This window comes from Oryctolagus cuniculus, chromosome 19, assembly GCF_964237555.1.
Source record: "Oryctolagus cuniculus chromosome 19, mOryCun1.1, whole genome shotgun sequence".
NCBI lineage: Eukaryota > Metazoa > Chordata > Mammalia > Lagomorpha > Leporidae > Oryctolagus > Oryctolagus cuniculus.
Genome location: NC_091450.1, coordinates 44,472,547 through 44,486,244, shown reverse-complemented (window position 1 = coordinate 44,486,244; position 13,698 = coordinate 44,472,547). Strand labels below are relative to the sequence as shown.

The window sequence follows — 13,698 nt, the reverse complement described above, 5'->3', positions numbered from 1 at the left end:
GAAACTCAGGATGACTGTACTCCTCATTTTTTTTTTAATTTTATCTTTTTTTTTTTTTTTTTTGACAGGCAGAATTAGACAGTGAGAGAGAGAAACAGAGAGAAAGGTCTTCCTTTTCCATTGGTTCACCCCCCAAATGGCCGCTACAGCTGGCACGCTGCACCAATCCGAAGCCAGGATCCAGGTGCTTCTCCTGGTCTCCCATGGGGTGCAGGGCCCAAGCACTTGGGCCATCCTCCACTGCACTCCCGGGCCACAGCAGAGAGCTGGCCTGGAAGAGGGGCAACCGGGACAGAATCCGGCGCCCCGACCGGGACTAGAACCTGGTGTGCCGGCGCCGCAGGCAGAGGATTAGCCTAGTGAGCTGTGGCACCGGCCTGTACTTCTCATTTTAGCACACACACACACACACACACACAGAGGCTACAACAGGACTACAATGTATCATACAAACTTCGTTTTCTTCTCTCTCCCATTTGTGCCCCATTGCTGCTCCTGCTTTTAAGTCTTCTTGCAGACTTCCTAAAAAGACTCTCTCCTCCTCTCATCTTCTTAGACCCATTTCTTATCCTGCCTGCCCTCTTTCCTCATTCTCTCTCTCTCTCTCTCTCTCTCTCTCTCTCTTTTAAAGGGCTTAGTTGGAAGGCAGAGCAAAGGAGAGAGAAAGAGTTTGTGATGTATATACTGGTCCATTCCCCAAATATCCACAACACTGGGGCTGGGCCAGGCTGAAGCCAAGAGCCAGGAGCTCCATCCAGGTCTCTCACGTGGGTGCAGGGGCCCGAGCACTTGGCCCATCTTCTGCCGCTTTCCCAGGCCACAGCAGAGAGCTGGTCAGAAGCAGGACAGCAGGGACTTGAACCAGCTCATGAGAGATGCTGGCATCGCCGGCACCTCATCCCATGAGGTACATGGAAGGATAGTTGTAGGTTATACTCAAATACTAGGCCAGTTTTTAAAGATGTATTTTATTATTTGAAAAGCAGGATGGACAGAGAGACAGAACCTTCTGTCCGCTGGTTCACTCCCCCAGGAGAACAGCAGCCAACAGTCAGAAGGCTGCATTCGTAACCTTGTTCCACCTGTAAAACACAAGCGGCATCAGAGGGCTGGGCCGGGCACTTCTGTCCTGCTAAAGGCAGCTTTTGGGGAGAAACACACAGGATTTGGCACTTTCATCTCGCTAAAGATGATTTTTGGGGCAGCAAGCATTTTGCAGAGAGACTCCCTTTTCCTTATTCCAACCAGGTCCAAGCGAGCTGCCTCTGAGCCCAGCCGACTGTCGCAACGCCACCATCCCAAGTGGGCGCGGGTTCAAATCCCAGCTGTTCCATTTCAGATCCAGCTCCCTGCTAATGCACCTGGGAAAGCAGTGGAGGATGGCCCCAGTTCTAGGGCCCCTGCACCTGCGTGGGAGACCCAGAAGAAGTTCCTGGCTTCAGATCGGCGCAGCTCCAGCCCAGCCTCGCCTTCGGCCTGATGGGGGTGGATACAGCTGAGGGGCATGGGTGCGGCCTAACAGGGCCCTGTGACCCGGGGATCAAAACCCGGGCTGCAGCCCTGTGACCCACACAGCCCCAGGTCAGGGCGCGCCCAGCGCAGGCGGGCGCGATCGGATTGGGCAGCCTGGCGCGGGGGGCGGGGCCTCCGGGAGGCGGGGCTTCCGGCCGGCTGTTGCCAGGGGAGACAGCCGCGGGGAGGCGGAAGGATCCCAGGGCCGGCTCGGGGAGCGCGGGAACGCTGCCGGCCATGGCGGCCTCCGGCCCCGCGAGCCGCAGCTGGGCTCTGTGCCCCGAGGTGCCGTCCGCCACCTTTTTCACGGCGCTGCTCTCGCTGCTGGTGTCCGGGCCTCGCCTGTTCCTGCTGCAGCCGCCGCTGGCGCCGTCGGGCCTGTCGCTGCGGTCCGAAGCGCTGCGCAACTGGCAAAGTGAGCCGGGGCGGGGGTCTCGCGGGGCGGCGGGGTGGGGGTGGGGGTGGGGGGCCTCTCGGACCTGGGTCACCGGCTGCAGCCTCCCAGGCCTCGGCACCCCGCCGCCCGCCCCTGGAGGAGCAGCACGGCCTCCCGCTGCCTCGGTCATTGCTGGTGTCCCCTCCCTGTGGCCAGCGAGCTGGTCAAGACCCCCGGACTCATTGGCCCAGCAGCCCGTGCTCAGTTTGGGGGGGGGGGGGTGTGAAGCCGTCCCCGGGTCCCTCCCCTCCCCTCGTGTACACGCCCACCCACGTCTCCCCTCCCCTCTCGTGCACACGCCCACCCACGTTTCCCCTGGGAGGGCTGGCCGGGGAGCTTTGCCCAGCGCCTGGGTGGGGAGAGGACTGACCTCTGGGCTCCCCTTCATCCTGACTGCGAGTCCTGCTCACTCTGGGAAGCGGAGCGTCTTCCGCCTTTGGAACAGGTGGCCCTTGTCTTAGAAATTTTGCACAGCGATTGGATGTGACCGTCCCTGTCTTCCTCGTTCTCCCAGGAGGGCCGTGGGAAATTGGCTTTTTTGCAAAGCGCAGCCGCGGGCAGGCATCTGAGTTAACGCGCCCGGCGACCCTGTGGCGCAGGTCTTACTCAGTTGCCCGTTATCTGCGTGAGATGGAGGCTTGGTGTTGGGGAACCCTGCAAGTTTGAGTCGTGCAGCCGAGACAGGAAGCCAGGTTTTTGTTTTTATTGTGCATGGTTTTGGAACTAAGGCTTCGGTGGGTATATAATTCCCAAGACATACAGAAGTGGCATCTAGAATCTTTGCACCACCTTTATACTTGGAATTTCTATTTTGGAAGTACTTGACGACATATTTATTTTATTTATTTGAAAGGCAGAGTTAGGCAGAGTCAGAGAGAGAGAGGTCTTCCATTGCTGGTTCACTCCCGTCCGGTCTCCCACGTGGGTGCAGAGGCCCAAGCACTGGGGCCATCCTCCGCTGCTTTCCCAGGTGCATTAGCAGGGAGCTGGATCGGAAGTGGAGCAGCCGGGGCTTGAGGAGGTGCACCTGTTAAGATTTTGCATAAGCATCTACAAGGCAGACTTCCGGTTTCCCTGTCTCTATGACTAATGATGGTCTTAGGATCCTTATCATAGTTGCCAAATAATTCACAGTCCCTTTTCTCTCCCCCCCCTGAACAGCCCCCGTGGAAGGAGAGGAGACTGGCACACAGAGTGTTAAGTGACACCCACTCAGTGCACCCCGAAGCCGATACAGTTAATTAACCCTCAGACTGCCCAGTGAGGTAGGTCAGTGTGCAAGCTGGAGAAAGATTACAAAGCGCTTGGCCGCTTCAGGCTCCACCCCGTGCCCAGGGCATCTTCTCCCCACGTGGAAATGCATCACCAGTTATAAGACCTGCTCTGGGGCCCCTGGGGAGAGCAGAGGGAGCCATTGGTGCCTCGGCCTTGCGGGCTCAGCGGCCGCTGGTCTCCGCCAGCCTCCGCTCCTTGGCCTTGGACTCTCTCTCCGTCCCGCAGGTCTGTAACCCAGCCACCTCTCCAGTTTACAGGCTGGTGACCTACATCTTCGTCTATGAGAACCCAGTGTCCCTGCTCTGCGGCGCCATCGTCATCTGGCGCTTCGCCGGCAATTTTGAGAGGACCGTGGGCACCGTGCGCCACTGCTTCTTCACCCTGATCTTCACCGTCTTCTCCGCCATCATCTTCCTGTCCTTTGAGGCCGTGTCTTCGCTGTCGAAGCTGGGAGAGGTGGAGGATGCCCGGGGGTTCACGCCGGTGGCCTTCGCCATGCTGGGCGTCACGTCCGTGCGCTCGCGCGTGAGGCGCGCCCTGGTGTTCGGCGTGGTCGTGCCCTCGGGCCTGGTGCCCTGGCTCCTGCTGGGCGCCTCCTGGCTCATCCCCCAGACGTCCTTCCTCAGCAACGTGTGCGGGCTCGCCATCGGGCTGGCGTGTATCCTTCCTGGAGGGCGCTCGTGGCTAGCCTGGGGCCGTGCCGAGTGCCCTCGGCGGCCAGCGTGCTGGGGCTGGGGTGTCAGGGGTGTCGCCCAGGCTGGGGGCGGGGGGGGGGTGACCGGAGGCAGCCCAGTTTCTCCCTTCAGCTTTGACACCCCCATGGCCCCGGGCAGTTTATGGCCCAGCCCTGGATGAGCAGTTCCCCACCTGGGAGCGGTCCCTGCGGTCACGTGGTCACCTGCTCATGCCAGCGTAGCACTGCTGTGTAGTGCACTATGGTCCAGTTTTCCTCCTCCCAGAAACCGAGGTGTAAGCCTACGTTTGACTGATCGTGCTAAGCGTTTTCACTGGAAGAATCTGGAATACCCACAGGCCAGAGATACTCCATGAAAGGAATAGGAAACGGATTCGTTTGGTTTTGTTACTGTTTTTTGTCTGGTTTGATCTTCTCCCCAGAAAAAGACAGACAGAGAGACAGACCTTGGCCATAGGAGTGATTGAAAGTGCAGGGTCAGTCTTATGTGTGTGGGTATTCTGGTGCTTAGGGGGACACATTCTAGAATACAGAGTGAGAGACAGAGAGAAAGGTCTTCCTTTGCCGTTGGTTCACCCTCCAATGGCCGCCGCTGCCGGCGCGCTGCGGCCGGCGCACCGCGCTGATCCAATGGCAGGAGCCAGGTACTTATCCTGGTCTCCCATGGGCTTCAGGGCCCAAGCACTTGGGCCATCCTCCACTGCACTCCCGGGACATAGCAGAGAGCTGGCCTGGAAGAGGAGCAACCGGGACAGAATCCGGTGCCCCGACCGGGACTAGAACCCGGTGTGCCGGCGCCGCAAGGCGGAGGATTAGCCTAGTGAGCCACGGCGCCGGCTGAGGTTACTGTTTTAAACATCAGGTTTGGCAGTATTGAGGGTTAGACACCTAAAATCTATTCTGATTTATGAATCTGCAGGCTGTAGAAATACGGCCAGTTGCTAGCTCAGCTCTTGTTTTTTCAAATGTGAATATAATGTCATTGATGTTCAACCTTTAGAGATGTCACTGCGTTGTCACCTGCCTTGCATCGCCTCTGGTGAGGAATTAGTAATTATTTTTTATTTTTCCGCTTTATACGATGAGTTGTATCTGGCTGCCTGCATGATTTTTCTTGCTTTATCGTTGTTTCCCAGCTGTTTGATGATGATGTGCCTTGAGATGGCCTTCTCTGTGTCTCTCGTGCTCACTTTGTGATCGTTCATCAGATCTGGAAGGAAAGAGGATGGTGGTCCTGTGTTCTGTTCTGTCCCCTCTCCGTGCAGAACCCCGGTCACACGTGCGCTCAGCGGCTCGGCATTGTTCTCAGCCTCCTCCCCACCTCGGTTTGGATTCTTCTGTTGCCCTGGCTTCCAGCACAGGACCCTCTCCTGTCGTGTCTTTTTTTTTAGACTTATTTATTTATTTGAAAGTCAAAGTTACAGAGAGGCAGAGCAGGGAGAGAGAGAGAGAGAGAGAGAGAGGGAGAGGTGTCTTCTATCCACTGGTTCATTCCCCAGATGCCCAATCTGAAGCCAGGAGCCAGGAGCTTCTTCTGGGTCTTCCACGCAGGTGCAGGGGCCCAAGGACTTGGTCCATCTTCTACTGCTATCCCAGGCCATAGCAGAGAGCTGGCTCGGAAGTGGAGCAGCCAGGACTTGAACTGGCGCCCACATGGGATGCCGGCACTGCAGGCGGCGGCTTTACCCCCTGAGCCACAGCACCGGCCCCTCCTGTGGTGTCTTAACCTCCCGCTCAGCCCAGTGGACGGGGTCTGTGTTTCTCTTGTAGCTGAAGAGGCCCCATTTGTTGTTGTTGTTCTCGTTTTTGTACTGAGATTCTTTGTGTGTTCCCTCGTTGCATACCTACTTCTTCATAGCGACGTCCTCTCTGGATCTGTTTGCTGCTGTCGGCTGTTGTCCCCTGGGCCCCGGATCCCACTGCCATGCATGGGCTGTGCTGGCTGCACCGTTACGGGCTGGCGTCCTGCAGGGCAGTGCTAGTTCACGTGGAGTGGAGCCTGGACCCTGAGGTTTGTTTGTAAGCGTTTCCAGGGAGGGGCTGCAGGAGCTCTTACCCAGCAGCCCCCGCAGTCTTATTTGGAAGGCACTGCCTTCTGGGAGGTCTCTTCCGAGCGCCCTGGGGTTCCAGTGAGATCTGGCTCTGACTGGTTGGGACTTGAAGGTGTCACTGCCATGGAGAGTTAGGGTCTCCGCTCCCCTCCCCGCTCTGATCTTGCCGGGCATGAGGCGTCAGCCTGGGCACGTCCACCCTAGTACCCAGCAGTGCCGATGCCGGGGCTGCTTCTCTGAGCACCGCCCCCTCGCCATGACACCGGCCGGCAGATCCCGGCTGTGGCCTCTCCGGTGCTGTCCCCGTGCTGCGGTTCGGGAGGTGCCTCCCTGTGGAAAGCCGGCGTGATCTCAGGCCTCGTTCCTTGTTTCTTCTTCCGCGAGGGATCACGGGCCAGCAGTGCTCACTGTCCAAAGTCCAAAGCCGTCTGCTCGCCGTGTCGTGCCCTGGCTGGTGGTTATGTCTGGTGGGAGGACTGGCCTCCCACTGCCTCATCAGTCAGAGTGGGATGGGTTTCCTGAAGCTGTGCCGAGGTGGATAGCCTTGCTTACCACCCGGAATCAGGTTCAGAAATCCACTGCTCTCCTGCAAGGCTTGGTCATTGCAGTGGCCGGCGGGACGTCCTAGAACGGTTGGGGCGGCCTGGCCCAGCAGCGAGCAGTCTTACAGTGCTAAGAACTGCGCCTGCAGGACGCCCTCTCCTCCGTGGGTCCCCCTGCAGCCTTCTCCTAGCTGCTGCTGCCCGTGCCCAGGTGCCCAGTGTCTGCTCCACTCCCTCAGGGTCAGGTGCGCCCTCTGGGCTCTGCCTCGGCCAGGCTGGGCCCCCAGCCAGGGCTTCCCCAGGTAGACCTTAGCTTCGCCCCACCTCCCCTAGCCCGTGGCTTATTCCTGGTGTGTCGCCTGTCACTCACCCTGCAGCCCAGGCCCACGGAGGTGACGCTGGGTGTTAAAGGAAAATGTGCATGAACCCAGGGCGAGGCAGTGGTGGGTGGACACAGGTCGGATGACCGGGGCGCCATCAGGCTGGGGAGCGGTGGTGACAGGAGCCCCATGGATGCAGGGTGCCAGCTGCTTGGGATGAAGGAATGGGAGCCATCCGTCCCCCTGAGGACCCCGGGACAGCCTCGTGCCTCGCCCCCGCAGGGACAGGGGTGTGCTGGCGTGGGGCTGACCGCAGCGGTTAGGAGAGCTCAAGAAAGGGCCTGGGCGGGCGCCCTGCTGCCGGGGCCCGTCCCCTGTGAGTGCGGTGGGCCCTGGTGACTCAGCCTCCCCTGAGCGTGAGCCCCCGGCTTGAGGTGGTGGTGGAGCAGGCGTGGCCGCCCCTCAGTCAGCAGGCGCTGGCCTCCCGTGCCCACTCCCTTCCACTGCCTCCGTTGGCCTTGACGCCGAGCGCAGACGGCCTCACGTACTGCTACTCCCTGGACCTCCCGGAGCGGGTGGCCCTGAAGCTGGACCAGAAGTTCCCCTTCAGCCTCATGAGGAGGATCTCCCTCTTCAAGTACATCTCGGGCTCCTCTGCGGAGAGAAGGGCGGCCCAGAGCCGCAAGTGAGTCCAGAGCTGCGCCCCCTCTCCCAGCCTCCAGTCTGCGGGTGCGGCTGGGTCAGCACCTCGGGCGGAGGAGCAGAGGGGCCGGGCGTGGGCAGGCGTGGCCTCCTGCTCCCTGCCTGCCGCCCGGTGTGTCCGAGGGAGGCTGAGCCTTGGGTCACTTGGAGAGCCCTGTCCATCTGTCCTTAACCACGCCGCAGGTCAGACCGCACGGAGGCCGCCAGCCCTGGCTGAAGTGGGTGGGGCTGGGTATCTAGTACAGGGGTTAAGAGACTGCTTGGGACGCCCCAGCTCTACTTCCTGTTCTAGCTTCCTGCTTGTGCTCTCTGTAGAGGAGGCCGTGCGGGACACAGGTGGGTCACGCAGACCCAGCACCAGGGCCCTGCTGGCCAGCACTCCTCGTGCTCGGTTTCCATCACGCCGGGTAGGGCTCCTTCCCGTCAGCGGCCCCTTTCTGGGAGCTGCTCCCCCGGTGGCTCCCACCCTCCCCAGGCCTGGGCAGGGCTCTGTCCAGCTGGGAGCTGCTCCCAGCCTTCAGTGGCCCTGGCCTGGGGCCCTCTTGTGAAGGGGGGCAGGGGCTGGGGTTCTTCCGCAGAAATGCAAACTCCCCCATTCTGCTCCAGGCAAATACGGGGGGGAGACTGGAAATGGAAGCAGAGGTGCTGAGGGGAGGGTTAAGCGTTCTCGGACTTCTGAGCAGGCTTCAGGGGTCTTGGGTGCAAAGTCCCCCCCATCGTGTGGGGTCCCCTCAATCAGGGCAGCTGGTGGGGCGGCGTGTGGTGCAGCACTTCAGGGACACCCGCGTCCCTCCCTGGGCTGGCTGTCCGGTTCCAGTCCTTGGTCCGCTGCTTCTGATCCAACTTCCTGCTGGTGCACAGCCCGGGAGGGAGAAGTGACCCCGGGAGGGAGGGGTGACCATGGGAAGGAGGGGTGACCCCAGGAAGAAAGGGGTGACCCCAGGAGGGAGAGGTGACCTGGGAAGGAGGGGTGACCCCAGGAAGAAAGGGGTGACCCCAGGAGGGAGAGGTGACCTGGGAAGGAGGGGTGACCCCAGGAGGGAGAGGTGACCCTGGGAAGGAGGGGTAACCCTGGGAAAGAAGGGGTGATCCCAGGAAGGAGAGGAGAGGTGATCCCGGGAAGGAGGGGTGACCCCGGGAAGGAAGGGGCGACGGCTCAAGTACTTGGTCCCTGTTACCCATGTGGGAGACCCAGACTGAGTTCTGGGTTCCTGGCTCGGCTCGGCTCGGCCCAGAACCAGCTGTAGTAGGCATTTAGGGAGTGAGCCAGGAGATGGAAGGTTCTCTCCTACTCTCTCTCTCTCTTCTTTTCAAATAAATTTTTTAAAGTGTTTTTTTTTTTTTTTTTAATTTAATCTTAAGAAGCTGATGGCGGTCAGCAGCCGTAAGCTGGACGGTTCTGGTGACTGACACTCGGCCAGTCACCAAGGCAGGCCACAGCAAGAATGTTCTTTTTTTTTTTAAGATTTATTTATTTTTTTTAAAGACTTATTTATTTACTTGAAAGAGTTGCAGAGAGAGAGAGAGAGAGGTCTTCTACCCACTGGTTCACTCCCCAGATGGCTGCAACGGCTGGAGCTGCACTAATCAGGAGCCAGGAGTTTCTTCCAGGTCTCCCACATGGGTGCAGGGGCCCAAGCACTTGGGCCATCTTCTACTGCTTTCCCAGGCCACAGCAGAGAGCTGGCTCGGAAGTGGAGCAGCTGGGTCTCGAACTGGTGTCCATATGGGATGCTGGCACTGCAGGCAGTGGCTTTTCCCGCTACACGTACATGGCACCAACCCCAAAAGATTTATTTATTTGTTTTGAAAATCTGAGTTATAGAAAGGGGGAGAGACACAGATATCTTCCATCCACTGGTTCACTCCTCAGATGGCTGCAGCAGCCAGAACTGGGCCAGGGCGAAGTCAGGAGCCAGGAGCTCCATCCAGATTTCCCATGTCGGTAGCCGGGGCCCAAACACTTGGGCCATCTTCCACTGCTTTTCCCAGACCATTAGCAGGGAGCTGGACTGGAAGTGGAACAGCCGGGATTCGAACCAGCGCCCATTTGGGATGCCAGCATTTCAAGTGGTGGCTTTATCCACTACACCGCAGCACCGGCCCCCAGGAAAGTTCTTCCATGCTAAGTGGCCCTTTCTGCCTGCTACATCCCGCACGTGGCCTGCACAGAACAGGACGTGGTGTCTCGGGCGGTGTGAGGACGTGTGGGGTGGGGCTGGCAGCAAGCTGTCTCCCCGCCTGCTCTCGCTGGGACATGTTTTCACACATCACAACAAGCGTCACCCGCAGTGTCCTGTCCCTGGACTTGAGCCATTGTCCTGTCAGGTTGGGCTTTGATCAGCATGTGTGTGGGGTCAGTACTGTGACCGCACGCTGCCCTGTGTGACCCTGCCGCGTGCTCAGTGTTTGGAACTTGGCCCAGAAGTTCAGGGGGCAGAACCCTTAGAGTGTCGCAGCTGCGAGTGTCCATGGTCTGGTAGAGTCACCCACCCTCCATCCACAGAGGGTCTTCGCTCCCCTCCTGTGGTCTTGCTGGGCCAGCCGCAGGCACACGGGCCGCCATGATGCAGTCCTGTCCCCACCCATTTTAGAAGCTGTTGGGAGAGGTCACTCCCCACAGTCCTGGGGGTGGCCATTGCCTCTGTATCACTGGCTGTGGGCTGTGCGTCGGCCCCTCCCTCCCTGGGCACCTAGAGCCAATCGCAGGGACTGTCCAAGCAAGCAGGGATCACCTGTGAACACAGGCAGCAGCTGTGCCGTCCTTGAGCGTGATGATAGAGTGTGCCGTGGCATGGCTGGCTGAATAACTGTGTTCCCTCTGTTCCGTTCCAGGCTGAACCCCGTGCCCGGCTCCTACCCCACACAGAGCTGCCACCCTCACCTGTCCCCGAGCCACCCTGTCACCCAGATGCAGCACGCCGGCAGCCAGAAGCCAGCCTCCTGGCCAGCGTGCGCCCCAGGGCACACACCCAGCCCACCTCCGTACCAGCCTGCGTCCGGCCTGTGCTATGTGCAGAACCACTTTGGTCCAAGCCCTAGCTCCTCTGCTGTCTACCCGGCCTCCGTGGGTGCCTCCTTGGGGGTCCAGTCCCCTGCCCCCGGCAGCTGCCCCGGCTCAGTGCACTCCGGAGCCCTGGGCACTCCAGGGGCCGCAGGCGCCAAGGAGTCCTCAAGGGTCCCAGTGCCCTGAGGGAGCCTCGGCCGCCCCCAGGAGGCCATGGGGGCAGATGTTTCTTTGCGATTATTTATTGAGTGTGTCTGTGCCAGGCTGTGTTGAGTACCTGGATCAGTGTCCCCACCTCGGTCTCCTCTGTGCCCCGACAGCTTTGTGAAGCAGGGTTTATTGTCGCAGTGTACAGAGGCAGAAGGAAGCCTTCTGTGTCGCGTGGCCCTGTGGTGGCAGCACCAGGGTTCCTAGCTGAGGCCCAGGGCCCCCAGGGGACACGTGGGAGATGAGGGAGCAGGCAGTGGCTGCCGGTGGCTCTTCCAGCTCCTCCCTCCCTCCCTCCCTGTGGTTCACAGTGCTCTTGGTTCTGTGGTGTCCTTGTCTGTGTCCCTGCCCTGGGGGAGCTCCTGGCGGTATGCTGGGCAGCCCTGTGTGGTGTGTCGCCCCCGGGGTCACCCCGGCCCACATGAACACAGCCGCTTACTGATGGGTCATGGCGTCGCTTACTTTTGAATAAAGAAACAGCATCTCACCTGCCTGTGGCCTGTGCCTTCTCTCTGATCTGGGAAGACAGAGGAGACTGGCATGCAGGCAGGGGTGCAGGAGATGGGCAGGGTCAGGCCAGAGCCACCAGCCCATGCCCTGTGCATCAAGGCCAGGGAGCGTCTAACACGGGAAGTGAATGGCTGAGGCATGGGGAGGGCTGGGAGGTGAGCCGGAAGTTTGGGCAACCAACCTGGAGGTGGACAAGGGTGCAGGACACCGCTGCCGCTGGGGAGGCGGGGGTGTTGGCAGAGCTCAAGAACCAGGGCTGTGGCCCAGGAAGTGACATAGGCACTGGTGGCAAGAGGTTTCTGGTCACCATCGTCTGGGGGCTCCTCACGGCGAGCCCCTGCTGTGGGTGCTGCCAGTGGCCTAAGCCTTATGGCCTGCCTTTACGCCAGGAGCTGATGTCCACCCTGGCGGGCTGGCTGGGATGTCCTAGGTGTTCAGGAGTGGATACGACAGAGCTCCAGACCCACCCAGTGTGGCGAGGGTGGGCCAGTGATGCCCACACTCAGGTGGCCTGTGAGACGGGAACAGGAAGGAGCCTGCACTGGGGTAAGGGGTGGGAAGTGCAGTTTGCTGAGGTCACAGAGCAGGTGACAGGCCCCTGCCTGTGGCATCTGACTCCAGCCACACCCAGCTGTCCCTTCCCCGGAGTACCCTCAGGGAACGCAAGGGACTGTTGGTAGATGGTTCCCCTTGGCTCCGGTCTCAGGCCTGGGCCGGAAGCAGGTACATGGGGCACGGACACACTCCTGCTTCCTCTGGCTTTCCTTAGAGGACTATGTGACCGGAGTTGGCAGGGGCCCCAGGCTTCCGGGGCGGCCGAAGGGCAGAGGTCATTCAGCCCAACAGTCTCCCACCCCTCCTTGTGCTGGTGGGGCTCCAGGGAGGCAGAGCTGACCCAGCCCTGCCGCACCTGCTGCTCCGAGACGGGCTCACCTTAGGTCTCTTGGTTCCCCTGGACTTTGCCTTACTCTGGCCCCGGCACGTGGGCAGCCTGGAGCCAGGTCTCACCCCCAGCTGCAATTCGGCGGACTTGGAAGGGTTCCCAACCTCCCCCCTACCATTTCCTGTGGTTCTGCCCACTGGCGCATCCCCTGCCCACAAACCTTTGCTGGGCCCCGCCTCAGGCAGCGAGCGGCTGGAGATTGGCCATGAAGGTGAGCACTCTACCACCCAGGAAGTGTTTGTGCAGCGAACCAATGGAGAGGCCATCGCATCCCAAGAGCTGCCGCCCGGCGCACTAGAGAATGGTGACGAGGAGGAGCAACCCACCAGGAGCTCAGAGGAGGCCCTGGCCCTGCGGGAGCTGGGACCCCATAGCACCACCCACTGTGGGGCTGGGGTGGGGGCAGGCAGGGGGGAGAGCCCTCTTCTCCCCGTGGCCCTCCCTGGCTTCCGGTCTTTCTGCCTCCCCAGCCCTCATCCCCCTGCTGCCACTACACCCTGTACACCTGTTGCTCTCGCTCTGTCACCTGTCAGGACGGTGGCGGGTCTGGCTCATGTGCTCGACAGCAAGCCAGAAACCGTCCAGTCAGGTCCCCAGGCAAGGCAGGACGCCCTGATGGCCAGAGCAGCTTTCAGATTTGGTGTTTCCCTGCATCGTCAGCTGGGGGCAGCAGAGATGCAGAGTCGGGCCTGGCTCTCGGATTCCCTGGGGCGGGCGGCTCCGAGGGTCCAGGAGGGAGGAGGCTGGTGGCACTTGGTCCCAGGAGGACAGCCGCCTGTCGGTCCACTCATTCTTTCCATCTGATGAGCACTCTTGAGCGACCCCTGAGTTCCAGGACCGTGGTAGGCCCTGGGGCACTGAAGATAAACAGAACCAGGCCCTGCCTGCCATGGACAGAGAGAAATGTGTGTACAGAGGGGAGTGGAAGGCCTCCGGGAGAATCAGAGGAAGCAGACAGGAAGCCAGGGGCACAGGTGAGGGACCTAGGAGACACGTGCAGCGGCACACCGGGAGCCGAGGAGCTGGGTGGGACGGGCAGGAAGGGAAGCCGTGGATCGCAAGTCCTCTCACTTGCCTGCTCCAAGCTCTGAGTAGGACAGAGGGCTCGGAGGGGGGTTGTAGGCAGCCCAGTCCCTGGAGGACAAGGCCCTTGCAAGCGAGGAATGCGGAGGAGAGGCCTGGCCTTGGAGCTAGGTGCTGGACCCTCGAGTGGGAAGGGCAGGCAGCTGGAGCGGGAAGCACTTGGAAGCCAGAGGCCCCTCCCCATGTATGATACAGCCCTCCTGCTTGTCAACCCAAACTCCCTTTCCCGGGATTCGTGTTTCATCCAGGGCCTGGAACTAACACATTAATAATCCGGGGCAGGTGCTGTGGCGTAATGGGTTAAACCTGCACATGGACGCTGGTTTGAGACCCGGCTGCTCCACTTCCAGTCCACTCCCTGCTAATGCACTTGGGAAAGCAGCGGAAGATGGTCCAAGTGCTTGGGCCCCTGAGAC

At 60.4% G+C, this 13,698-nt stretch overlaps 1 protein-coding gene across 2 annotated transcripts; it reads left to right on the top strand.

The window, feature by feature from the left end:
- The first annotated feature begins 1,671 nt into the window (after nt 1-1,671).
- RHBDD2 (rhomboid domain containing 2) lies at nt 1,672-11,233 on the top strand. Of its 2 annotated transcripts, none has more exons than XM_051847676.2 (4): nt 1,672-1,927; nt 3,474-3,881; nt 7,716-7,939; nt 10,368-11,233. In XM_051847676.2, the coding sequence occupies exons 1-4, from the start codon at nt 1,750-1,752 to the stop codon at nt 10,572-10,574; spliced, it is 1,017 nt and encodes a 338-aa protein (XP_051703636.2). In that variant the 5' UTR covers nt 1,672-1,749; the 3' UTR covers nt 10,575-11,233. The 2 variants fall into 2 exon arrangements, with proteins under 2 accessions (XP_051703636.2, XP_002711953.1); XM_002711907.5 differs by lacking the exon at nt 7,716-7,939 and adding an exon at nt 7,365-7,515 and having other exon boundaries at nt 1,674-1,927.
- The last annotated feature ends 2,465 nt before the right edge of the window (nt 11,234-13,698 follow it).